This window comes from Oryctolagus cuniculus, chromosome 5 (assembly GCF_051225735.1).
Source record: "Oryctolagus cuniculus isolate XC-2025 breed Fujian yellow rabbit chromosome 5, ASM5122573v1, whole genome shotgun sequence".
NCBI lineage: Eukaryota > Metazoa > Chordata > Mammalia > Lagomorpha > Leporidae > Oryctolagus > Oryctolagus cuniculus.
Genome location: NC_142871.1, coordinates 131015785 through 131041276, shown reverse-complemented (window position 1 = coordinate 131041276; position 25492 = coordinate 131015785). Strand labels below are relative to the sequence as shown.

The 25492-nt window shown below is 41.0% G+C and overlaps 1 protein-coding gene across 12 annotated transcripts in view; it reads right to left on the bottom strand.

The window, feature by feature from the left end:
- Positions 1-25492, bottom strand: part of BTBD9 (BTB domain containing 9) — a 449433-nt gene that overhangs the window by 382014 nt on the left and 41927 nt on the right. For all 12 annotated transcript variants that reach the window (XM_089333974.1, XM_089333971.1, XM_089333972.1 and 9 more), the window contains 4 exons: positions 18036-18247; positions 14254-14617; positions 12811-13075; positions 899-1118 (listed from right to left, as the gene is read on the bottom strand). In XM_089333974.1, the coding sequence (XP_089190100.1) occupies positions 899-1118; positions 12811-13075; positions 14254-14617; positions 18036-18220 (1034 nt within the window). In that variant the 5' untranslated portion in view covers positions 18221-18247. The remainder of the gene's footprint in view (positions 1-898; positions 1119-12810; positions 13076-14253; positions 14618-18035; positions 18248-25492) is intronic.

Below are 25492 nucleotides of genomic sequence, written 5' to 3'. Positions count from 1 at the left end.
TAAATACACAAAAGAAAGAAATCAAGTAAATAATGTTTATTCAGAAGGCAGAACACCAATCATGAAAAGTAACATTTTAGAGAGATACTTTAAAGGGAAGAATGTTCACAATGTATTCATTAAAACGTGAGGCTTTCTGAACATTGTATCTTTATTTTGTAAAACTATGTGTAGGTTTGTTTCTATTTTGTTTATGTGTAGGTATGTGTGTGTTGTGCCTGTATGTGTCTATACATAATAAAAAACCATTAGATACATATAAACACTAACAATAGGTGAGATTATCAGCAATTTTTACCTTCTTCTATGCCCTTTTCTATATTTTCCACAATAAACACATTAACTTCATTTATAAGCAGAAAATTATAAGAAGTTACTTTTAAAAAGAGTATGTCCTTTAACCCTTCCTTAAGAACTAGCCTTGGGCCAGCGCCACGGCTCACTAGGCTAATCCTCTGCCTTGCGGCGCTGGCACACTGGGTTCTAGTCCCGGTCGGGGCGCCAGATTCTGTCCCGGTTGCCCCTCTTCCAGGCCAGTTCTCTGCTGTGGCCAGGGAGTGCAGTGGAGGATGGTCCAAGTGCATGGGCCCTGCACCCGCATGGGAGACCAGGATAAGTACCTGGCTCCTGCCATCGGATCAGCACGGTGCGCCGACCGCGGTGGCCATTGGAGCGTGAACCAACGGCAAGGGAAGACCTTTCTCTCTGTCTCTCTCTCTTACTGTCCACTCTGCCTGTCCAAAAAAAAAAAAAAAAAGAAAAGAAAAAAAAAAGACCTAGCCTTCGAGAGAAACAGCAGTCATAATCCATCAAAATCTGTAAACCCAAGGTGGACAACCAGAGTCAGGTCATCTCAATCAAACAGAAGGTCAGTTTCTAAGTCATGCTGAGGACTCACCGGCTGTCCCGGTCCCAAAGGAGTATCCGTATGTGATTGATAATGGACGGCTGACCTAGCTTAATCTCAATGCCAGAACGGCAGTCATCATCAATTGGGTGCCTAGAAAATCCATGGTCCAAATCGTAATTTTGAGTATCACCATCTAATAAGGCAGATTTCAACTCCCCTTTTACAACCTGGGCTCCATACTTCATAGTTGCAATGTTTTCTTCTGGTACTACAATTAAAAACAGGAAAGGCAAAGTAAATGGTTATTATTAATATAGTTTTAGGGAAAAGGATAAAAATCTAGCATTCTAGTTGATTCTAGTATCAGCATTTTAAAATGGCATAAGCAACTCCATAGGGATAGAAGCCCTGGAATGACTATGAGGATGAAGATATTATCTGGAGTTTAAATTTAACATCACTATCACAGTCACCAAATGCCTGGAACTAATGTTACTAAGAAAAAGTTAATAATCCTAGAAAAAAAAAGTACTAGGACAAGTAGCTCTGTTAAGTTTTTTCTATTAGTTGTTTAATACCCAATGGACAAAAATCACATGTAAAATGACCTGTACCAGCCATTGGGACTGAGGACAGCATATAAAAGCAAAGCAGACCCGCTAGACTTCTGATAAGACAACAGAAAAAAAGGTTTCAATGCAGGATAGCTATTAGTCAAACATGCATGTGCTGAATCAATTAATCTAGCTTTAGAAAAATAAGATTACATTTAAAAGAAAAATATTCACTTGAGAATCTTTCAAAAATGAAAATATCAGTCATCAAAATCAACATTATGGTTACTATTAAATCTCTCCTTCTCCAACATGAGATTTATTAAGTGCAGTTGTAACTAGGCCTTTGAAGTCCTCTCTGAACATTAGCCCTCACAGATCAGGAAGTTGTCCTCCAGGTGCGAACATTCTGAATTCTGACGCTCTCTATGGAGAAGCGAGAGACTACATAAGATGTTAAGAGCTAGGCTGGTTGCTCCTCTTCCAGTCCAGCTCTCTGCTGTAGCCCGGGAAGGCAGTGGAGGATGGCCCAAGTGCTTGGGCCCTGCACCCACTTGGGAGACCAGGAGGAAGTGCCTGGCTCCTAGCTTCGGATTGGTGCAGCGCGCCGGCTGTAGCAGCCATTTGGGGGGTGAATCAACGGAAGGAATACCTTTCCCTCTGTCTCTCTCTCACTGTCTAACTCTGCCTGTCCCCCCCCCCCAAAAAAAAAGGGAGCTAGAAGAGGGGTTAGCACTGTGGCCTAGCAGGTTAATTCTGTACCTGCGGCCCCAGCATCCCATATGAGCACCAGTTCTAGTCCCAGCTGCTCTTCTTCTTCCAATCCAGCTCTCTGCTATGGCCTGGGAAAGCAGTAGAAGATGGCTCAAGTGCCTGGGCCCTTGCACCCACATGGGAGACATGAAGAAGCTCCTGGCTCTGGCCATTGCAGCCATTTGGTGAGTGAACCAGCGGAAGGAATATCTTTCTCTCTGTCTCTCCCTCTCTCTGTCTGTAATTCTGCCTATCAAATAAATAAATAAAATCTAAAAAAAAAAAAAAAAAAGAGCTAGAAGAGTGAGATCAAACATCATCTCTTCCTTTAATCAAGTGTATCACTTTGGGGAAGCAATCCACTCTTTAATTTCTCAGTAGGGCAATATATCTATCCCTGAAGGGTGGAAGGGTGGGAGAGGGGTGTGTATTTCTGTCCCCAAGAGTAAATGAGCACCATGTTTGCCCAACACACAGTGAGATGTAAAAATATAAAAATAAACATCATTGTTACAAAACATACATAAAAAAGCACACAGTAACAGGACTATGTAAGTTTACAGATGTAAATAAACACTGAATTCTGACAGCACACATACATCTTGGATGTGTGATTTGAAGAGGGAAAAGCAGGAACTCTAGTCAGACTCTTAGGGAAAGGACAGTAAGTAATTCATCATTGCAGATCTCTTGAAAAATTGATTTTCTGAAAAAATTTCAAATGAACAGAGGTAAAGAACGCTCCAGAAGAGGATAATAAATGCAGGTAAAACACAGAGGTTGAGGTGCAGGTTAGTTAACTAGCAAAAGATTGCAGCAACTCAGCAAAAACAAACAAAACCGCAGTCATGCTCAACTTCTCAACCACCAGAAGCTTAAGATCTGTCACCATCTCAGGTCTCCTGGCTGGTGATAATCATGCACCCCTTCCTTCTTAACAGACCTTATAAAATTCATACTATGTGCTAGACACTGTTCCAAGGACTTTACAGTTATTCCTTTTATTTACTCCTCAAAATAACCCTTAAAATGCAGTTCTACAATGACATTAATTTCACAGATGAAGAGTGGAGGGTCAGAAAAGTCAGATGGATTTACTTGCCCAAGGTTACACAACTAACAATGAACAGAGCTTAGAACCCAGGCAGCCTGTCCACAGGGGCCCTGTTATGCAAGGCTTTGCCTCTTCCCTCATGATGGGTTTCTGATGGTATGACCCACCTTGCTCTTCCTCCTAACCTCCCCTTCCATCTACAGCTGGCTAAGACCCAGAGGAAAGAAAGGATCTGATAAAATGAAAAGAAAACTGGACATGAAGTACAAAAATATAGGTTTGAGACTCAGGCTCCAACACTCACTATCTCCAAGGGAGGCCTGTGAATACCTCTTCTCATCTAAAAATAGTTTGCTCAAATCACTTCTCAGGGTTACTGTAAAAATTACACTCCAAATTACACTACTATACAAATTACACTGCTATAGCACTATAGCAGTATAAAGCATTTATTCCGACAAGCACTTCCGGAGGACTCATTCTGTAGCAGGTACATTGGAGGGATTTGGAGTGACTAAATGAACTAGACTGACATGGGGCATGCCTTCCTGATACCTCCAATATAAGATGAAGCACTTTATTAGCAAGCAAACAAACCAAAGCTTCCAACCTGTACTTTTCAGATATCAATGATACATAAGCACTTGGCAAAAAACATTCTTTCCCTTCTTGTTAGGTCTAAAATCTGCAGGTAGACTTTTTGTTGCTGCTGCCCATTGCAATCATCGACATTTTTTTTTTTTCTTAATTTTAGGCAGAGAGACAAACTGCTCATCCCCCCTAGTTCTGACACCAGGAGTCAAGAGTGAGCCGAAGAGGAGAACATCAAGTTTTCAGATTTAGAAACTTATTCCACCTTTTGATTTCCTCTAAACATAAGCTTCTTCGGCACTGAAATTTATCAAGCCAGGAATAACATGTCAGGCACAAGAGTTTCAAATAACTATAACTGAAGTCTAAAATAGAAATGAAATTTTTTCCACCAGTCTAAGTCTTCTTTTGAAGTTTATTTCAAGAGTGCTTGAGAACTTCTCTAGCCATTCTTGATACAAATTCATTCCCTGAGACTATCTTTCACTTCAAAATGGAGAATTTTTACAAGTGGAAATTCTCTCATGGTAACTATAATGTGAGTATCTCACTGGATAAAAATATAATTCAAGTATTTTTGGCAAAAATAGGAAAAGTGATGGGAAATTTAAATCACTAAATAATTTAAATCATTAATATACTTAGTGCCTATATTTGTCTATCAGTAGAGAACAGAGCTCTTAAATGGTGGGAATTAAACAAGATAATAGATAAGAATTATAATTTTCTTTACATTTATAGTTTTTAACACATTTTACAAACATTAAGTAAACAATTAAGCTTTGAAGTCCTTTTTTTTTTTTAAAAAAAAAAGATCCATTTTATTTATCTGAAAGACAGAGTTACTGAGAGGCAGAGAGAGAGAGAGAGGTCCACCCTCCTCTGGCTCACTCCCCAGATGGCCACAACGGTTGGAGCTGCGCCTATCCAAAGCCAGGAGCCAGGAGATTCCTCCAGGTTTCCCATAAAGGTGCAGGGGCCCAAGGACTTGGGCCATTCTCCACTGCCTTCCCAAGCCATAGCAGAGAGCTGGATCAGAAGTGTAGCAGCCTAGTCTCAAACCAGCGCCCATATAGGATGCTAGCACCTCAAGTCAGGGCGTTAACCCCCTGCGCCACAGCGACAGCCCCAAGCTTTGAAGTTCTATAGCTAGATAGAATCAAGCCAAACATTAAGGAAAAAAAGAACTGAGGCAAACATTCAGCCTAGCAGTTAAGACGCATTGAAGTGCTCACATCCATATCACCAGAGTGCATGGGTTCCATACCTGGCTCTGGCTCCTGACTCCAGCGTCCTGCTACTGCAGATCCTGGGAGCTTGAACCAGCAGCGGTGGTTCAAGTAACTGAGTTCCTCCCACCAACATGGGAAATCTGGATTGAGTTTCTAGCTCTGGCCCTGTCTAGTCCCAACCACTGTGACCACATAGAAAGTGAACCAACAGATAGGAGCACTGTGTGTGTGTGTGTGTGTGTGTGTGTGCGCGCGCGCCTTCCTATCAAAAAATAAACAGAAAAATTAGGGGGAAATGGAACAGGACCTACCCCTAGCTACACAGTGCCAAAATCTGTGTCAATGTAATTATCAGGTTTTTTCTTTAATCATTTTAAGTTCTTAACCACCTTTTATTAAGCTCTTTATTCCATGTGGATTGAGACAGCCATTCCCTTAGATAGAATAGTTGGAGCCAGACTTAGTTCTTGGCACACAACAATCCACTCACCCAATTTTAGCACCTAAGTCATCTACTCGCCACTCCAGCTCCTCTGAGGAATGTATGGATTCTCCTTCCTATGACCACCAACAACTGCAATATTATATATTACTTTCTCAACCACCCCTGTTCTTAACCTTAATTTTCTCTATTTCCTCTCATTTTCAAACCTCCTTTCCACATTTGACGGTACTGGCACTCAAATACACCAACCACAAAATGAACACCAAAGAACTCAAGGGTGGGTGTTTGGCCTAATGATTAAGATAGTACATGAGAAACCCATATCCCATACCACAGTGCCTGGGTTCAAGGCCTACCTCCCCTCTCAGTTCCAGCTTACTACTAATGAAGACTCTGGGGGGTAGCAGCTGATGGCTAAAGTATTTGGATCTTTGCCACCTGTGTGGAAGACCCAGATGGAGTTCCAGGCTCCTGACTTTGGTCTAGACCAACCCCAGCTATTGCCAGCATTGGAGGAGTGAACCAGTAGACTGTTCAATATGAATCCATCAATCTCTTGTTCTCTTTTTAACAAATTAAAAAAATTAAATAAAAATGAACAACAGGCAGGACAATCTATGGAAAAGCACTGGCCTCTTCAGTCAGGAGACCAGAACTTTGACTGCAGCCGAGTCATCAATTTCACGTGGTAACATTAAGCAAGTTACCAAGAACGGTCACAGAGCTAAAAGGAACCTTTGTCCTATTTATTAAAAGGAAATACAAAAGCAGCAGCAGCAGCAAAGTCCTAAACTGCCTCCTACACATAGGTCACTGTCCTAGACTCAGCCCTGGCAGCCCAGAGGCACTGCCCACACAGCTCTCCATCCACTGAGACACTAACTGCCTCCACAGGGGAATACTCATTAGAGATGATTCATAAACCCCTCATACACAGATGAGATTTTTCCTCATCCCAACAAACAATAATTAGGAAGGCATAAAAGTTACAGAAGTCAGAGTTTTAAAAGTATCAAAGGCTCACTGTTATTTTTACTGTCCTTTTGCAAGAGGTGAGACAAATTAAAATGCTAGTCTAGAAGCAAGGGTCAGTTTCATTTATTTTTAGAAAGTTTAGAGTTAGACACTGTTAGGTGCTGGAAAAACATAGGCAAAAAGACTTAATTACAGTCCTCAAAAAGTTCAGTCTAGTAGAAACCTAGCAAGTAACCAATAGCTGCAACAGCCCAGTGGCAAAAGCCCCTTAGTTTGAAGACTGGAGCCTACAGGAAAAGGTACAGGATACATACACACACACTCTCTCTCTCTCTCTTTACCAATAATTTAACTCAGTAGTCCTGTGAATAGATTGACTTTGACTCAATAAAGAAATCTTCAAGATAGATTCTGTTACATGTTACCTGCTATAAACATAAACAAAAGATTCCTATTCCGTTTCCCAAAGTCTAAAACCTGAAATACATAATACAAACATGATTCGGCCTTAATAGAAAAAGCACCAACTTTCAAGATAGAAATTTCCCACAGCTAAGATAAAGCTACACATTAATGGAATGGTATAGGTAGTTCAAATGTCCTTGTCCTAAAGAAAAAAAATTAATTTCATTAAAAAGTTAACTTCCTTTTACCGGCTATACAGAAAAATGTTCATCGTATTATGTATGCATCAAGTGAGTCCAAACCACCTTCCAGAAAGACCAGCCATCACTGGTACATTAAAAACATCTACTGGGGATCAGCGCTGTGGCACAGTGGGTTAAAGCCCCAGCCTGCAGCACTGGCATCCCATGTGAGGGCCGGTTCAAGTCCCAACTGTTCCACTTCTGATCCAGCTCCCTGTTAATGTTCCTGGGAAAGCAGTGAAGGATAGCCTAAGTACTTGGGCCCCTGCACCCATGTGGGAGACCCAGAAGAAGCTCCTAGCTTCAGATGGGCTCAGCTCTGGCCATTGCAGCCATTTGAGGAGTGAACCAGAGGATGGAAGGTCTCTCTCCATAACTCTCAAATAAATAAAATCAATCTTAAAAAAAAAAAATCTCCTGGGGGGGGGGGGTGGTCAACGTTGTGGCATAATGAGTAAAGCCGCCACTTGTAGTGTCAGCATCCCATGTGGGCGCCCATGCAAGTGTCCTGGCTGCTCCACTTCTGATCCAGCTCTCTGCTATGCCTGGGAAAGTAGTAGAAAGCCAAAGTCCTTGGGCCCCTGCCACCTGAGTGGGAGATCTGGGAAAAACTCCTGGCTCTTGGCTTCAGATTAGCACAGCTCCAGCTGTTGCAGCCATCTGGAGAGTGAACCAGTGGATGGAAGACCTATCTCTCTCTCTCTCTCTTACTTCTGCCTCTCTGAACTCTGCCTTTCAAATAAATAAATCTTTTTAAAAAAATATTCTAGGGGTTGGCACAGTGGGTTAAAGCCCTGGCCTGAAGCACCGGCATCCCATATGGGTGCCAGTTCTAGTCCTTGCTGCTCCTCTTCTGATCCAGCTCTCTGCTATGGCCTGGGAAAGCAGTAGAAGATGGCCCAAGTCCTTGGGCCCCTGCACCCACATGAGAGATCCCATGAATGATATATACATTCATATATGTATATTCATATATATAGAATATATGAATTCATATATATAATATATATGAATATACATATATGAATGTATATATCATATACATGAATTTATATATAACATATATGAATATACATATATGAATGTATATATCATATATATCATTCATACATATAATACATTATATATGAATTCATATATATTCTATATATATGAATATACATATATGAATGATTTTATTTATTTATTTGACAGATAGAGTTACAGACAGTGAGAGAGAGAGACAGACAGAAAGGTCTTCCTTCTGTTGGTTCACTCTCCAAATGGCCGCAATGACCGGAGCTGCGCCAATCTGAAGCCAGGAGCCAGGTGCTTCTTCCTGGGCTCCCATGCAGGTGCAGGGGCCCAAGCACTTGGCCATTCTCCACTGCTATCCAAGGCCACAGCAGAGAACTGGACTGGAAGAGGAGCAACTAGGACTAGAACCGGCGCCCATATGGGATGCCAGCACTGCAAGCAGAGGATGAACCTAGTGCACCATGGCGCCAGCCCCTTAAATTCTATATATTTTAATTTTTTTGAAGACTTATTTATTTGAAAGGCAGAGCTATAGTGAGAGAGACAATGAGAGATCTTCCATCCACTGGTTCAATCCCCAAATGGCCACAACAGCAGGGGCTGGACCAGGCTGAAGCCAGGAGCCAAGATTTTCACCTGGGTTTCCCACGTGAGTGGCAGGGGTCCAAGTACTTGGGCCATCTTCCACTGCTTTCCCAGGCACATTAGCAGGGAGCTGGATTCAAAGTGGAGCCGCTAGAACTTGAACCACATGGGATGCCAGTGTCACAGGCAGCAGCTTAACCAGCTACACCACTACAATGGCCCTGATTTAGAAATTTGAGATCCTTTTTGATTTAACAATGAAAAAAATCTGATGAAATAATGAAATGAATGTTTGGATAACATTTACTTAGAAAATAATCTATTTTTAAGGATTTGATAGGAAAGTGTTATATTATTGTTACAATTCATATACTTTTTTAAAAAAGAATTATGCATTTATCTGAAAGACTGAATTACAGAGAGAAAAGAAGAAACAGAGATCTTCAATCTCTGGTTCACTCCTAAATTGGCCACAACACTAAAGCTGGGCTGGTCCAAAGTCAGGAGCCAGGAGTTTCTTTTGGGTCTCCCACGTGGGTGCAGGGGCCCAAGCACTTGGCCCATCTTTCACTGCTTTCCCAGGCACATTATCAGGGAGCTGGATAAGAAGTGGAGCAGCTGGGACTAGAACCGATATCCATATGGGATGCTGGCACTGCCCGTGGCAGCTTTACCTGGTACACCACAGTGCCGGCCCCTATTCATATATTCTGAAGGATAGTCAAAACAGTTTGCTATTCAATTACTACTCAAGTTTATAGGTTAGATAAAAGACTTCCAAACATTTAAACTCTTCTTGAGCTCCCCAAAAGTTACCCCAAAATACAGGACTTAATGTTGATGAGCAACAATCACAGTATGTTTATCATTCCAAAACCAAGTGCTTCAACTAGCTGATTCCTTTTTCACCAGTAATCTTGTGGGCTTATTAAAATCCAAATCTTACACATATACTGACAAGTTGTGAGGACTATGTGAAATGTCCAAAACACCTCCCTACTCCTGTTGCCAGGTCCCAAGCCTAGCCTTTAATGAATTCAATTCCTCCCTCAGCACTTCAAATCAAACCCAAGGTAAAACAGGAGCTTACATAAGAGAGGATTAAACAATGAAGATTTGTCTAAAAGTAATTAATCATCATATTGCCTCTCCACCCTCCATCCTCCCACGTTTTATCCAAGGCTGACTCTTGATTAGTACCATTCTCAGTACCTCCAATTATTTCCTGGATCTCTCCCAACCTGTTTTCTTTAAATATCATACTATGTCTCTACCACCGTTTCACCCGAATTCACCAACCACATAGTCAACACCTAGTGTATACATTCTTCCCAAATATTCATGACCTAACTCCCCATGTGGTCAGTCAGGCTTCTGTCCAGACCATTCAACAACTCACCACAATTTAGATCTAAAAATTTTCTCTCAATCCCCATCCTCCTTGACCTCTGAGCACTGGGAGACATCAGTGACCTGAGCAACTATAAAAAAGTTCTCTCTTCTGATTGGCCTCCGTTACGTTCCTCTATCCCAATTGTCTTCCCCCTCTTCAGTCTTTTTCTACCTTAAGACTTCTGCCTATGGTTCTTCTCCAGTCTCGGGCTTTGGTCTTTACTTCTTCCTCTATGCTGTAGCCAGGGTTTTGACTACTTTTTTAATACCAGCAAAGTGTTTCCACTTCCCATCAGGTGTCTCTATTTGCATTCATTCACCAAGCATTCATAAAGTGCCTGCTCTACGCTACTCAATGTGTTAAAGATGAGGATACAATGATCAACAAGGCCTATCAAAACCATCTCTGCCTTCAAGGATCAAAGGCAAGTAAACAAAAGTGTTTCAAAACATGATCAATATGGTAATTCCCACACTGTACAGATATGAGGAAGAACACATCAATAATGATAATATTATACCAATGGTTTCCTATATTGAGCATACAACACATTATTTGCACACATTATTTCAATTAATTGCTCATAACACCACATATTAAGAAACAAAACTAAATATTTAATACTAGATCATACAACTAACAAGTAACTAATTCAGGATTTGAAGTCAAAGTTGGCACAAAACCTATTTTTTTTGTCTATGTCCAGTGAAAAGATATCTACATCTAATGAGTTAGGAGAGAAGTGTAGACCAAGGACAACTATTTAAGATCAATGATAATTTCAAGAGAATGCCTGAAGCCATGGTCAAGAAAAAGATCACTCAGGAAAATAACTAGCATGAGATAGAACTTAAAATTTAAATGTCCCAAAACCTCTCAAACTCAATAAATCTAAAAAGAAGCTCAAGCATCTTCTTTCAAAAAATTACCATATTTCATTAACTCTAAGCCACATATTTTATAAATTTTAACACTTCTGAAATTGGGATGTAGATATCAAAGTGTGTCATGATTTAACTGGAAGTACTGTTTCCTTTTTTAGTGGTACATAAAATAATGGCAACTCATTATTTCTGGCTTCTTAGATTTAATAAAATATGGTAACCTTCTCCTAAAATTAATCCCCAAATTAAATCCCTCAGATCACCAAGATCTAATTTCTTTTCCATCTTTCCTGCTACCGCTCTGGCTTAAACTTGTATCAATATGTACAGATTAAATACCCTCTTCACTGGTCTCCCTGAATCCATTTGTTCCCTATTACAAATCATCAAGTACAACACCATGGATTAATCTTTCAAAACCACCACTGGGGGCTAGCTTGCAGCTCAGCAGGTTAAGCCACCATTTGCAGCACCAGCATCTCATACTGGTACCAGTTCAAGTCCCATTGCTCCACTTCCAAACCAGCTCCCTGCTATTACTCCTGGGAAAACAGCGGAAGATGACTCAAGTGCTTGGACCCCTGTGCCCACATGGGAGACCTGGAGGAACCTCCTGGCTTTGGCCTGTCCCAGCCCTAGCCCAACCCTGGCCGTTGCTGCCATTTAGAGAGTGAACCAGTGGATTGTAGGTCTCTCTCTCTTTTTCTCTCTGACTTTCAAATAAGTAAATGAATGAATCTTTAAAAAAAAAAAAAAAAGAAACACATTGGCACGCCATCTGCCCTATCTTAAATTTGCTTTTCATTGCATGTAAAGGAGATTCCAGTCTAGTTTCAAAGACTTCCAAGACTCAGACTGAACTAACATTCACAACACTGACCTTCCTTTCTTATTAGTCAACATAACCCTTCTTACTCTAATCAAGCTCTTCTGTTCACCATCCCAATAGCTTTAACCTCTATTAACCTCACCAGTCTTCGCATTTGAACTTCACCCAGTCCTTACGGCATTCACATAAAACTCCAGCTTCAAAACTCCCATGAAATCACCCTCAGTCACTCCTAGCCACTCCCTCTTCTGAAGTCCCACAGCTTGTCCCTCTTGAGCATTGTTACATTTAACTTTTCATGGGAATTTAAAGGATCAAAGGCAAAGATTCTGTTTTATGCTTCAGCAGCATAGTTTAATGGCTTATTATACAGACTCTAGAGTCAAATTACTTGCTTGACTCCCAGCACCCCACCTTTCTGTGTGACCACGGGCAAGTTACTTAATCTCTCTGTGCCTCAGATTTTTATGTGTAAAATGGAGTTGTGAGAATTAAATGATCATGTGGAACCTGCTTGATACATAGTAAAGCACTCTTTAATTGTTAATTGCTATTATTTTCATTAGTGAGAAAACTCAGCACATAAGTGTCAGAAATGCTACATAACTGCTAGTACCATATTTGTGGCACTTAAAATAATCAGACACACAGCGGGTGCTTGGTACTCCTCTGCTGGAGTGAGAGAAGAAAGGGTCTTTTCAGGAGAAACAGCTTTTCAGGAAAGTGTCTACTTCCGACATTTAGGAGGGCAGCTGGAGAAGCTGACCAGGAGTGACAACAAATACTTCGTTTGGGGTCTCTAAAGGCTAATCAACCTGAGGAGAATTAACTGGAAAATGACAGGGAAAGTCATTCCTGCAGAGCCATACACTCATAGATACATACATAACCCACAAATACCCACACTACAGTTTCACAGCTAGAATTCTGTACTCAAGAAAGTAGCTGGCATAAGATACAAAGAAAGCCTCTTGGTGAGTTTGTGGTAAACAGGTACTTACTGAGCATGCCTCTGTAATTGAGGTCCATATCCCGGCTCTCTGATCGGACTTTAATAGCATCCAGAATGGCGTCAGGAGACAACAGTCCTGAAGGCCTCACCACATTCAGGAGTTCAGTGAGGCTCATCAGAGGTAAACGCACAGCCTGCATGATTTCAGCATGATCCTCCTTTGAGTTGTGCTTACACCAGTTTAACAAGGCTAAAAAAATATCTTTTTCAGGAGCTGCAAATGAATCTCTCAATACGATGTTTAAAAGTGCTGTCTGAAAAGGATAAAAAGAAAACAATCTAGTTATTATGGAGCCCAACCACACACATGACCAATCAGGAAAACCTTACAGAACTGCAAGATCACTTCTGTTTAGACATTTAAGGAACCATCAATCCACACAGATTCTTCGGGAGAATACACATTTCTATTTCTGGTATTTACAATTCAAGGTCTTTTGTTGCACAGCATTACTGCATTACCCCATTTGTTCGTCTCAGATCTCCAGCACAACTGGTACAATCCTCAAAGATTCCTGTTTTTAAAAATTAAGTAGGACAGGGGTGGGTGTTGTGCAACAGATTAAGCAGCAGCTTGCAACCAATGCCAGCCCATACTGGAGTATCAAGTCCTCGCTATTCTGCTTCCTACCCAGCCTCCTGCTAATGCACCTGGCAAAGCAGCAGAAGATGCTCAAGTACTTGGGCTCCTGCCACCTGTGTATAAGACCAGGATGGAACTCCTGGCTCCAGGCTGGCACAGATATAGCTGTTGGAGCCATTTGGGGGTGTGAAGCAGCCAATGGAAGATCAACCACCCCACTCGCTGTTTCTACTGTCCTACCTTTCAAATGAAAATAAATAATTTTTTTAAAAAAAGAAGTAGGATAATAAAAATATGTTTCCATTCAAACAAAGACATGTAGTTTTTCACTAGTTTTTTTCTCATTAGAAATATCCATGTCCTAGGAGGAACACAGAGAAAAGGAAAGACAACCACAATCTAGAAAAAAATTTTAGAATAGCTTTACTCTAACTAGAGTGAAGAATTTTGAGCCAACAAAAGAAGGCAGTGGCTTAAATATGTCCAATGATGCACAAGATCTCCTTTATGAATTTTCCTCTTGCTATAAGGAATTATTAGTTGCACTCTTTGCTAGAGAAAAAAGAAAAAGAAGTATGCAAAATCACAAAGGACCCTATTTGTCTGTCATCATGTTGAAAACAACCACTTAGCAGCGCTCTTTTGGTACCAGAAGAACCTTAAGAGAAAACAAAACCAATCAGCATCTGTCTTATATGATCTAGAGTTCTAGCAGCCACAAATGACTAGACTAGACTATGTCTCCCATACAAATGATCTTTACTGTTGTATTCTTAGTCTATTCCATACTTCTGTACAGGTATAAATAAATCAGTGCATGCCTATAAACTGCTGTAGACAATGACACACCTTAGAAAGAGAGAGGAAGCCTTCACTTGAGAGCACCTCCTGGGCATTTCTGTCCATAAACATGCAGCACATACAAGTTAACTTGGGAAGTGAGTAGAGACTGGCAACATCAAAAGTCATACAGACATTCTGAATGTTAAGTATGGTACAGAGATACTCAGAGGTAGAATCCTCCAGCTCTGGAAATCCATATTTATGAGCCAGGCTCAGAAAGTCCAGCAGCACCTCCTCCTTCTCATCTGTCAGCGTCGCCCGCCCTGTGTAGATGTATTTGAGCAGCATTGTGAACGCTTCCGCAGTGGTGTCTTGGAGAGGGATTTCTGCTTCAGGCTGAGATTCTCTCATTCCACCATACAGCAATGCTCTGCACATGAAAGACGAGACACATGAGGCAGATCTCAAGTCAGATCTGCTATAAAATACACAAAATAATGGTTATCAACAGTATACAAACATAAATGTATTCACTGACACAAAGATCCAGGTGAAGAAAGGCAACTGTCATTTTATTCCCCAAGAAAAAAGAAGGACTTTAGAGCTCCTCTGAATTAATGTACTACTGATTGAACTACTGAGATACCCTAAGAGCTCAAGCTATGTAATAGACATTAAACAGAAAGATTTTAGAAAAAGCAATCTTTTGAGAGAAACAAAACAATTTATAAAAAGAAATTTTGTTGAAGGTCAATAAGGCAGTTTGAAAAGTCAAACTCACAGGAAAAGATGTAATGAGAAAAAACAAACAAACAAAAAATACCAGTCATATAGCATTCTCTACTGTTAGAATCACAGAAATTAAGAAAGCAGTTCCTGGCTGGCACCACGACTCACTAGGCTAATCCTCCGCCTAGCGGCGCCGGCACCCCAAGTTCTAGTCCCGGTCAGGGCGCCGGATTCTGTCCCGGTTGCCCCTCTTCCAGGCCAGCTCTCTGCTGTGGCCCGGGAGTGCAGTGGAGGATGGCCCAAGTCCTTGGGCCCTGCACCCCATGGGAGACCAGGAGAAGCACCTGGCTCCTGCCTTTGAATCAGCGTGGTGCACCGGCAGCAGTGCGCCGGCCGGGGAGGCCATTGGAGGGTGAACCAACGGCAAAGGAAGACCTTTCTCTCTGTCTCTCTCTCTCACTGTCCACTCTGCCTGTCAAAAAAAAAAAAAAAAAAAAAAAAAAAAAAGAAAGAAAGAAGGAAAGAAACAAACAAACCAGTTCCCATCCCCAGCTGCAATAGTAATGGGGAAACAGTTTCACGTAGGCACTGCTCAGAGAGAATATATAAATGGGCCTGCACTGGACATTTAGTAATATCTATTCAAGTCTATAGTGTACATACCCTTCAACTCAGCAATTTCTCTTTTAAGACTCAATTCTAGGGAAATAATACAGTAAAGATAAATGTAGGCTAAAACCCCGGATAAAATCTAAATGGCCATCAATAGGAATATGGTTGAAAAAACTGTGACATACACATTCTACACAGCCGTTATAAAGACGAAGGGAGATCTGTCTTGGATCTTTCCCAGCATAAGCAGGTGAGCAAGGAAGGTTCAGTGTTTACTGTAAAAGTTTCTTCCTGGGCAGTTAGCTTACTCTTCTCTGGCAGTCCAGAGGTTTGTGACACCAGCACTCAGGCCTCTCCTCAATGCTGACAGTTAACTCCCTTTGCACATGGAAAAATGTCACAATGAGAATCTGCCTAGGACAGCTTTGGTAAAGACTGAGCTTAGCCTAGTGAGCCATCACACATCACAAAGGTTCAATATTCACACACAGACACCATGGATAAAGTCAGTAAGTGAGGGAGATATGTTCCATTCACTCAATTGGTCTTCAAATTTCTAAACAAATATAGAGACCACCTTAAAGATAACCACATACAGTTTTATTTTTTTAAGAGGGCAAGGTATATGGTATTAACAAATATTAAATATAAGGCTGGAAAGTTCTGATTAATAAAGAATGGATGCTCTAAAAACCATTTTAGTAGTAAAGACTAGACCAAAATCAAGAAAAGGGAGGGGCCAGCACAAAGGATTAAGCCACTTCCTGCAAAGTGTGGCATCCCATGAGTACCAGTTTGAGTTCTGGTTTGAGTCCTGGTTTCCCACTTCCAATCTAGCTTCCTGCTAATTTGCCTGGGAAAGCAGCAAAAGATGGCCCAAAGGACTCGGGCCCCTGCCACCCACTTGGGAAACCCAGATAAAGCTCCCATCTCCTGGCTTCGGCCTGGCGCAGCTCAGTTGTTGCAGCTACATGGTGTGTGAACCAGTGGATGGAAAGTCTATCTCTCTCTCTCTCTCTCTCTCTCTCTCTCTCTCTTTTCTACCTTTCTCTCTCTCTCTCTCTCTGTAACTCTGGCTTTCACATAAATAACAATTTTTTTTAAAAAAGCAGTTTAAAACAGAGGTTGGTAATAAAACAGAGAATGTTGGCTAGAACTCTTTAGCAGACTCCTTTCTTCAAAGCACCTGCTTTCACCTATAGGTTTTTCATCTGTACAAAATGAGAAGCCCTGAAATGTCCCTAAGGGATTACAGGAGTTCTAGCTAATGAGAATATGTTTCTAAGACACATTTATGATGCTGGGTGCTGTTGTTTTTCTACCTTGGTTAATTCTTACTGTAAAATTCAGATTGAAGTTTTCGCAGAAGGTATCTGAGATTTTCTCTAAGCTACTGGCATCTCCATTTTTAGACAGCATTAAGTTTCCTGGGCAACTCTATAATTTTATGGACTATTTATCCTTGTTTAAAAAAAAGATCCATTATCAAGATAAATTATAACTCAGATAATAATTTAGTGATGATTCCTTTTTAAATACTTGGTAATATAATTAAAAGTTGAGCTTAATATTTATAACCTTGTAAATTAAAGATGTAACAATATCTGCATATAAGTGGAATTTTTATATCAAATACATACTGCATATAGTCTTAGTTCTAATATAACCATAAACTTAGTCTCAGCCAATATTGAAGTTTAATTTGCGCTTGTCAAACTGCACGTCTCCGAGAGATCTGTTGGATTATCTACAGGTCTTGTGCCTCAGTAGTCTGAAACCCAGTGGTGTACATGTTCATGTAGAGCAATCTGTCTACACAACAAGTCCATCTTCCAGTCAGTTTAAGCCCATCTTTCAGAATCAGTTTAAGCTCCAATAGCCACCAAATGGGAGGAAAAGGTGAGAGCCACAAAGGCTCAGCCTGAAAAATAGTCTTGAGACCTGGAAAATGGCTGATTGGGCACTGTCTGGCCTGAGACGTTTTCTTAACCCCTTCATTTTTTTTTTTAAGATTTATTTATTTATTTGAAAGGCAGAGAGAGAGAGAGAGAGACCTTCCATCCATGGGTTCGTTCCCCAAATGGCCACAACAAGTAGGGGTGGGCCAGGCTGAAGCCAGGAGCCAGGCACTTCTTCCAGCTCTCCTATGTGGGTGCAGCTGCCCAAGCACTTGGGCCATTTTCCTCTGCTAATCTCAGGTATTAACGGCAAGCTGGATCAGAAGCAGAACAGCCAGGATTCAAACCAGCACCCATATGGGATGCTGGCGCTGCAGGTGGAGACTTAACTTTCTATGCTACCAGTACCAACCCTAACCACTTAATTCTATGATGGCTCATAAAGGAGCCATTCTCAAAAATTTAACACATAGTCAGCAAAGATAAAGTTCTTAGAGATGTTAGACTGAAGAATTGCTAGAATTTGTCATTATGCTTAGTTATATCCTTTTCAAAGTAGAATATTTTCTACCAGTAACATGAATCTTCAAAGAAGTATTATACACTTACCGAAAATATTGGCACCTGGCTGCTAAAATCACCCTGTGGGCAGGAAAACGCTTTTTTTCCACAACAAATGTGACGTCGCCATATTCTTCCCCAATCAACAAGGCACCAATATGTTCAGACAAAATGTGCACATGATCAATTTCCCCGACTGCAGTGAAGGGGCGAAGAGGGTGGCTGTTACTCATCTTGTGGAATAGACGATAGTCGCTGATCTATTATATGAAGAAGGAATAAGTGTTAATGGGCGGGGAAAGCACATTTAGAAAACCTCATGCCAAAAACACAGCTAAGTAAGTGCTTTTAAAAAAAATCTCAAGAAGTTCATTATTAACTCATGAAGTATCATTATTAACCTGTTTATTCTGAGAAGCAATTCATCCTGCTTGCATTCCCTCCCTTATCAAACCAAGAAGAGAAAAATGCCAGAGTCTTCGAACACCAGTACCACCTGGAGTGATCACAATCTAGAAGGCTGAGCCCAGATACAGGTCACATACCCCTTACAGTACCTCAAGAAAAGGAAAATAAACCACCAGAATAACTCTCCTGTTAGCATACATTTATTTAGTATGGTTAGGAAAAATTATTCAGGTGTAGACCTAGGCCAAAATTACAAAAAGAAAAACAATTTATGTCATAAGGAATTTTAGTCTGAAACCACCTTAAATATTTTATAAACAATTACAATCTTTTGGAGTCACAAAACTAACCTAGCATTTGTTAATCAAAATTTACAGTAGCATCCTAACCCCTTCCCAAAACAAGAATAATTCTAACATTTTTCTCAAGACTGTATCTCCCATTCCAAACTTACAGTTCTGGTGATCGAGCTGCCAGTATTTACCAGAACATTTATCTCAGTTCCAGGCAATGCTGTGCTTTAACACGCAATGCCTCCCTACACAAGTAAGGTAAATGAATGAACATAGGTAAGCTCCAATAAAACTATTCAGAGAAGAGCCAGATTTGGCCTGCGGACCAGTCTGCCAACCCCTGAACATGTGACCAAGAACTAACTGTACTCTAGACAAAGAATGGTTCAGATGGTTTTTTGCTTGTTTTCACTAGGTTACCCAGTTGATGCTCAAAACAACATGGTCATTTCCTATGATGGCCTTGAAATTCTGAAAACTACTAGAACTTGACTTCAAAATCCAATTCCTTTCAACAGGAACACTCATATCACTATCCTCTATTTCAATGACAGTACAGGATTCTAACTAAAACAGGTTCATTCCCAGGGAGAAAAGATGAAATGCATTTTCTCTGCAAATATGTTCTCTAATAATCTGTTAATATTTTATCTAGGTCATGGCTAAGACTTTAATCGTTGACTAAATGACTCTTGACGAATAATGACTGAATTTTGGTTAATCAGCTTAGGAGGGAAATTTATAGTTCTTAAACTGACACATAAACAGTAATACTTCATATGTAAACATCTCAATAGATTCTCAAGATCTTTGCTTCTCAATATTTATAATTTCATTTTGCTGAATTTACATTTTAATTATGTTTCACTAAGAGGAAACATAAAGAGAATATTGCTGGGTACAGAAAATAGCCTCTTAATATAGAATAAACAGTTTTATTGGTATATAGAAATACTTTTAGACCAGTGGTTCTCAATGATATTGTCACACATTGGAATCATGAGGAGCTTTAAAAAGGGAGAAAAAAGAAATGACACTTCAGTTCCACTCATCAGAAATTTTTATTTAAATAGATCTGGAATGGGACACAGGCTCTGGAATCAACTCTCCAAAGTAATTCTAATGAGCAGCCTGGAAAAGAGCCACTGAATTAGACTTCTGTAAGTTTACATCCCATATTAGGTAGCTGAAAAGTATACAAATGAAATATCCCCCTGAAAAAACTCATTTAGTATATGATTCTATTTTGAAAATACAGGCAGATGGTGCTAACAAAGGTGCAAACAATGCTAACAAAGTTAGCCATGCCACAGCTTATTCACAGCTTTTCACCAATGGGCTAGCGACAGTTTGGGGCTAACCCATTTGACTAACAAATGGCACGTTTTAGAAACTACACATTGGAGACCAAGATGGCAGAATAGGGAGGGAGCTTACTGCTCTAATCTAGGGAAGATAGTTCAAAAAGAAAAAGTGGGGAGAGTTCAATTTCAGGGAAGAGTTAGGGAGAAAACAGCAAAGGAAACTCCACATAAATCAGAGGGACTGTGGATCTATGTGGAGGGTGTGGACATAAAATACTGGAAAAAAATAAGTAAAAGGATGTGCAACAAAGCGGATCAATGCTAAGGATAGATGAGTATTAGGAAAAATAATTAAGTCCTCAAATTAAAAGGCCAAAGGAGAAAAGAATCATAATTAGTTCAATAAAAGTCAAAATACCTTTCTAACATCTATTACTGGCCGGCGCCGCGGCTCACTAGGCTAATCCTCCACCTTGCGGCGCCGGCACAACAGGTTCTAGTCCTGGTCGGGGCGCCGGATTCTGTCCCGGTTGCCCCCCTTCCAGGCCAGCTCTCTGCTGTGGCCAGGGAGTGCAGTGGAGGATGGCCCAAGTGCTTGGGCCCTGCACCCCATGGGAGACCAGGATAAGTACCTGGCTCCTGCCATCGGATCAGCGCGGTGCGCCGGCCGCGGCGGCCATTGGAGGGAGAACTAACGGCAAAAGGAAGACCTTTCTCTCTCTCTCTCTCTCTCTCTCTCTCACTGTCCACTCTGCCTGTCAAAATACATAAATAAATATATATATATAAAAATCATTACCAAGTTTATTTTTTAAAAAGTTTTAACGGAATAGGATTAAAAGGATACTTCTTAACTTGATACAGACCAACAGATGAAAGCACGTAGATACCAATAAAATACTGTAAATGTTCAGAAATGAAACAGGCATGTTTGCTCTTAGCACTATTAACATGTTTATGAACAAAGACAATGTGGGGCAGGTGTTTTGTATGGTGGCTAAGACACCACTTGGGAGGGGCTGGTGCTGTGGCATAGCAGGTTAAGCCTCTGCCTGTGATGCAGGCATCCCATGTGGGTGCCAGTTCCTGTCCTAGCTGTTCCACTTGGGATCCAGCTCCCTGCCTGGGAAAGCAGTAGAAGATGGACCAAGTGCTTGGGCCCCTACACCCACATGGGAGACCCAGAAGAAGCTCCTGGCTCCTGGCTTTGGATTGGCCAGCTCTGACCATTAAGACCACTTAGGGAGTGAACCAGAAGATAAAAGATCTCTCTCTGCAGCCATTTGGGGAATGAACCAAAGGATGGAAGATGTGTGTGTGTGTGTGTGTGTGTGTGTGTGTGTGAATCTCTCTCTCTCTCTCTAACTCTGCCTTTCAAATAATTTTTAAAAATAAATAAATATTTAACAACAACAACGGACACCACTTGGGACACTTGCAGCCCATATCAGAGTGCCAGGGTTTGAGTTCTGGCTCTGATTCTGATTCTAGCCGCCGGCTAATAATGGCTCAAGTAGTTGGATCCCTGCCACCCACGTAGGAGAATCAGACAGTTACAGGCTTTGGCCCAGCCTAGCATTTGGGAAGTGAACCAGTAGATGGGAGATCTCTGCCTGTCTCTCTGCCTTTCAAAAAAAATGGAAATTTTAAAAAGAAAACAAAAAGTAAATGCATGAGGAAACAAATAGGCAAAATAATCACTATATATATAATGACTGCCCTTATGAAAAATCCATGAGAATAAATTGAAAAAAAGTTAGAGAAAATAAGGAGAGTCATTGAGCTAATTGTATAAAATAATTTTATGAAAATATATAGCATATTTCCATGTCAAAAACAGCCAGCTAGACCACATGAGGGAAAAGATTTATAATTTAGAACTACAAAACAGGACATGTAAAAGAAAAAATAAAACTCTATTAAAGGATTTAAGAAAAATAAATGAAGACATATATAAGTGGTATTCAAAAAGTTTAAGGAAATTCTACGTTCTGCATGGATTTTGAAAATTTTTTGAACCACAATAAATTTATCTTTTAATTCAGTTTTCCATGAACTTTTCTAAGTTTCCTTGTACACTCTTTGGAATCAGAAAGATGCAATATTGAAAAGATAGCAATCATCCCCAAATCACCATATAAAAATATATTTAATATTTATTGTACTTTATATTGTGAAAAAATTAGTAATAAAATCTTCAGAAAACAAAATCTAACAAAACATTCTTGAAAGGCATACACAGGTTAAACTGCTGGTTGTTAAAGACAGCATCCGGTATCAGAGCGCCAGTTTAAGTCCCAGGCTGCTTCACTTCCAATCCAGCTCCCTGCTAAAGCACCTGGGAAGGCAGCAAAGGCCCTCTGCCAACCATGTGGGAGACTGGATATATTTCTGGGTTCCTGGCTTTGACCCAGCCCAGACCTGGCTGTTGTACCCATTGGAGAGTGAACCAGTGGATAGATCTTTCTCTCTCCTTCTCTGTTACTCTACAATTCAGGTAAATAAACCTTTTTTTTTTTTTAAAGCAAACAACAAAAAATGTCAGAGAGACAGCTCACTAGAAAATAACTAGTTTAGAAACAAACTAAAGGATACATAGGAATTCATCATACAATGTAGATTTTCAATTCAATGGAAGAAAACATTTTTTTTTTTTTTCAATAAAATATATAGACCAACTAACTTGAAAATAGTAAACTGGACATTGACACAAGAATACAAAATTAGGGGCTGGCACTGAGGGGTAGCAGGTAAAGCTGCCGCCTGCAGTGCCAGCATCTCACATGGGTGCTAATTGGAGTCCCAGCTGTTCCACTTCTGTTCCACTTCTGCTATGGCCTGGGAAAGCAGCAGCAAATGGCCAAATCCTTGGGCCCCTGCAGCCACATGGGACACCCAGAAGAAGCTCCTGGGTTCGTTCAGATCGGCTCAGCTCTGGCCGTTGTGGCCATCTGGGGAGTGAACCAGTGGACAGAAGGTCTGCCTGTCTCTCTCTCTCTATGCCTCTGCCTCTCTGTAACGCTGCCTTTCAAATAAATAAATAAATCTTTTAAAAAATAGAAAATTAAATACATCTGGATGTCAGCTTCAGCAACTATTGTAATAGCAAAAATGTAGGGGAAAAAATCTAAATGCCCATTTAATGGTTACTGGTCAAACAATCAATGGTACATCTATACAACAACAACAACAACAATAGATACTTCAAACAATACTAAGGTTAAAAGAGATTAAAAAATATTAAAGTTAGATACCAATGACATTGAATAAATATTAAATATATGAATTTACATGCAAAAGGCAAGCTAGACTAATAAAATATTTTATTTAAATAACAGAATAATCACTGATAAAGTAGGAATTTATACCAAATAATTAACCAGAGTTAATCCAATGGACTAGGGGCTGTGGGAAAACTTTACATAGCACATTACATATTTCCATAATGTTTAAACATTTTATAATAATGCTTTATTTGTAGTTAAGTATAAACAAATATTTCAGTGTGTCTGGCTTCTAAAGTTACAAAATAAATTGGTTTATGTATGAGAGAACAAGTGTTTTAATTTGCCATAACCAGCAGTACCTGATTTAGTGATGAAGGCAGAAATGGCAGAGGGACTATATATTATCACAAAAGGTAAAAATTCATAAACTTCTAAGGCAAGGACAAAAAGTTCATTATGCTGAAAGAGGCAATTTAAAAAGTTCATTACAGGGCCAGTGCTGTGGTATAATGAGTTAAGCTGCTGCCTAGGATGCTGGCAACCCATATGGCCACTAGTTCGATTCCCAGCTGCTCCACTTCCAATCCAGCTCCCTGGTAATGCACCTGGGAAAGCAATCCAGGATGGCCCAAGTACTTCAATGAAGCTCCTGGCTTCGGTCTGGCTCAGCCCTGGGCATTGTAGCCATTTGGGAAGTGAAACAGCAGGGAAAAGACCTCTCTCTATCCCCTACCTGCTCTGTAACTCTACCTTTAAAATAAAATAAACAATAAATCTTAAAGAAAAAAAGTTCATTACACTAAGATAGGTATATCAGATACCTGGTAACACAGATCATTAGGACTCTCACCTGAGGCACCCAACTAAAGCCCTTCACCTAAGAGATTTTCTAGACTCAAAGGCAGATTTTCTAGGAAGTATTCTTTTTTTTTTTTTAAAAGACTTATTTATTTGAAAGTCAGAGTTACACAGAGAGAGCAGAGGAATAGAGAGAGAGAGAGAGAGAAGAGAGAGAGAGAGAAGAGAGAGAGAGAGAGAGGTCTTCTATCTGATGGTTCATGTGGGGAGCAACCCGGACTAGACTGTTACTCGAATTGAGACTTATTCTATGCATCTGCTCTCCCACAATATGGCGCTGGGAGAGGAGAAAACAGCTTTTGCACAGCTGCCTCCAGTTCAACCAATAAACTGTAGGACTTGCTCCTGATTGGAGGAGAGCAGCGTACTCGGCGTGTGGGCAGCCGAGTTAGGATTGGCGGAGGAGGACTATAAAGGAGGAGAGAGACGGCATGCACCAGGAACATCTAAGGGGAACATCTATCTGAAGGAACACCTGTGCAGCCCCCGAGAGAGCTGGCCGGTGGTGTGCCGCTCCCCCGCGGAAGTGGGGAATGTGGCAGGGGGAACCACCCTTCCACGGAGGTGGAAGGGTCGGTAGCCAACCCGGGAAGAACCAGCAGCAAACCCGGGGAGGGCCGAGCAGACAAAAATGGGGAGCGACATAATGGTGCCGTGACTCGGATAGGAAACCTAGGAGGGAAGAACTGGGAAAATATCGGAGAGAGAGACTAGCAAACAGCCTAGGGAAAAGCCGGACGAAAAAGGTGCCGGAAGAAGCTATTGAAAGCCTAGGCATAGACTCAGATACGGACTACGGACTACGGGGGGAAGCTGGGAGAAATCTCTAAGGTCGAAAGCGAAAGTGAAAGCTAGAACAAACAGACTCAGATACGGACTGTGGGGAGAGGCCAGGAGAAATGAGGGAGGAATATTGTTGGAGGAAAGCTTGGGGAAACATACCGGGTAGAGAAAAATGTTAGGGAAATTGAAGCCGCGGCGGGCAGGCCGAGGCGGAAACGAAAGCCACTTTGGGATTCTCAAGTTAGCCCGGGAATAGGGGGCGAAAAGTTAAAACCAGAACCCAATTGGCTGCAACAGCCAGAGATGTGCCAATACGAAACCAGGAGCCAAGAGCCTCTTCTGGGTCTTCCACGCGGGTGCAGGGGCCCAAGGACTTGGGCCATCCTACACTGCCTTCCCAGGCCATAGCAGAGAGCTGGATCAGAGTAGAACAGCCAGGTCTCGAACCGGCACCCATATGGGATGCCAGCTCTGCAGGCCAGGGCGTTAACCCACTGCACCACAGTGCCGGCCTGGAAGCAAAGTATTCTGAGATTTGCTGCTGATAATTGTCCTGCAGTCTAAACTTGCTCATCTTCACAGAGTGGGTCAAGAGTTATCTGTTCACTCAAGCTGCTCCTTCAAAGTTGGGG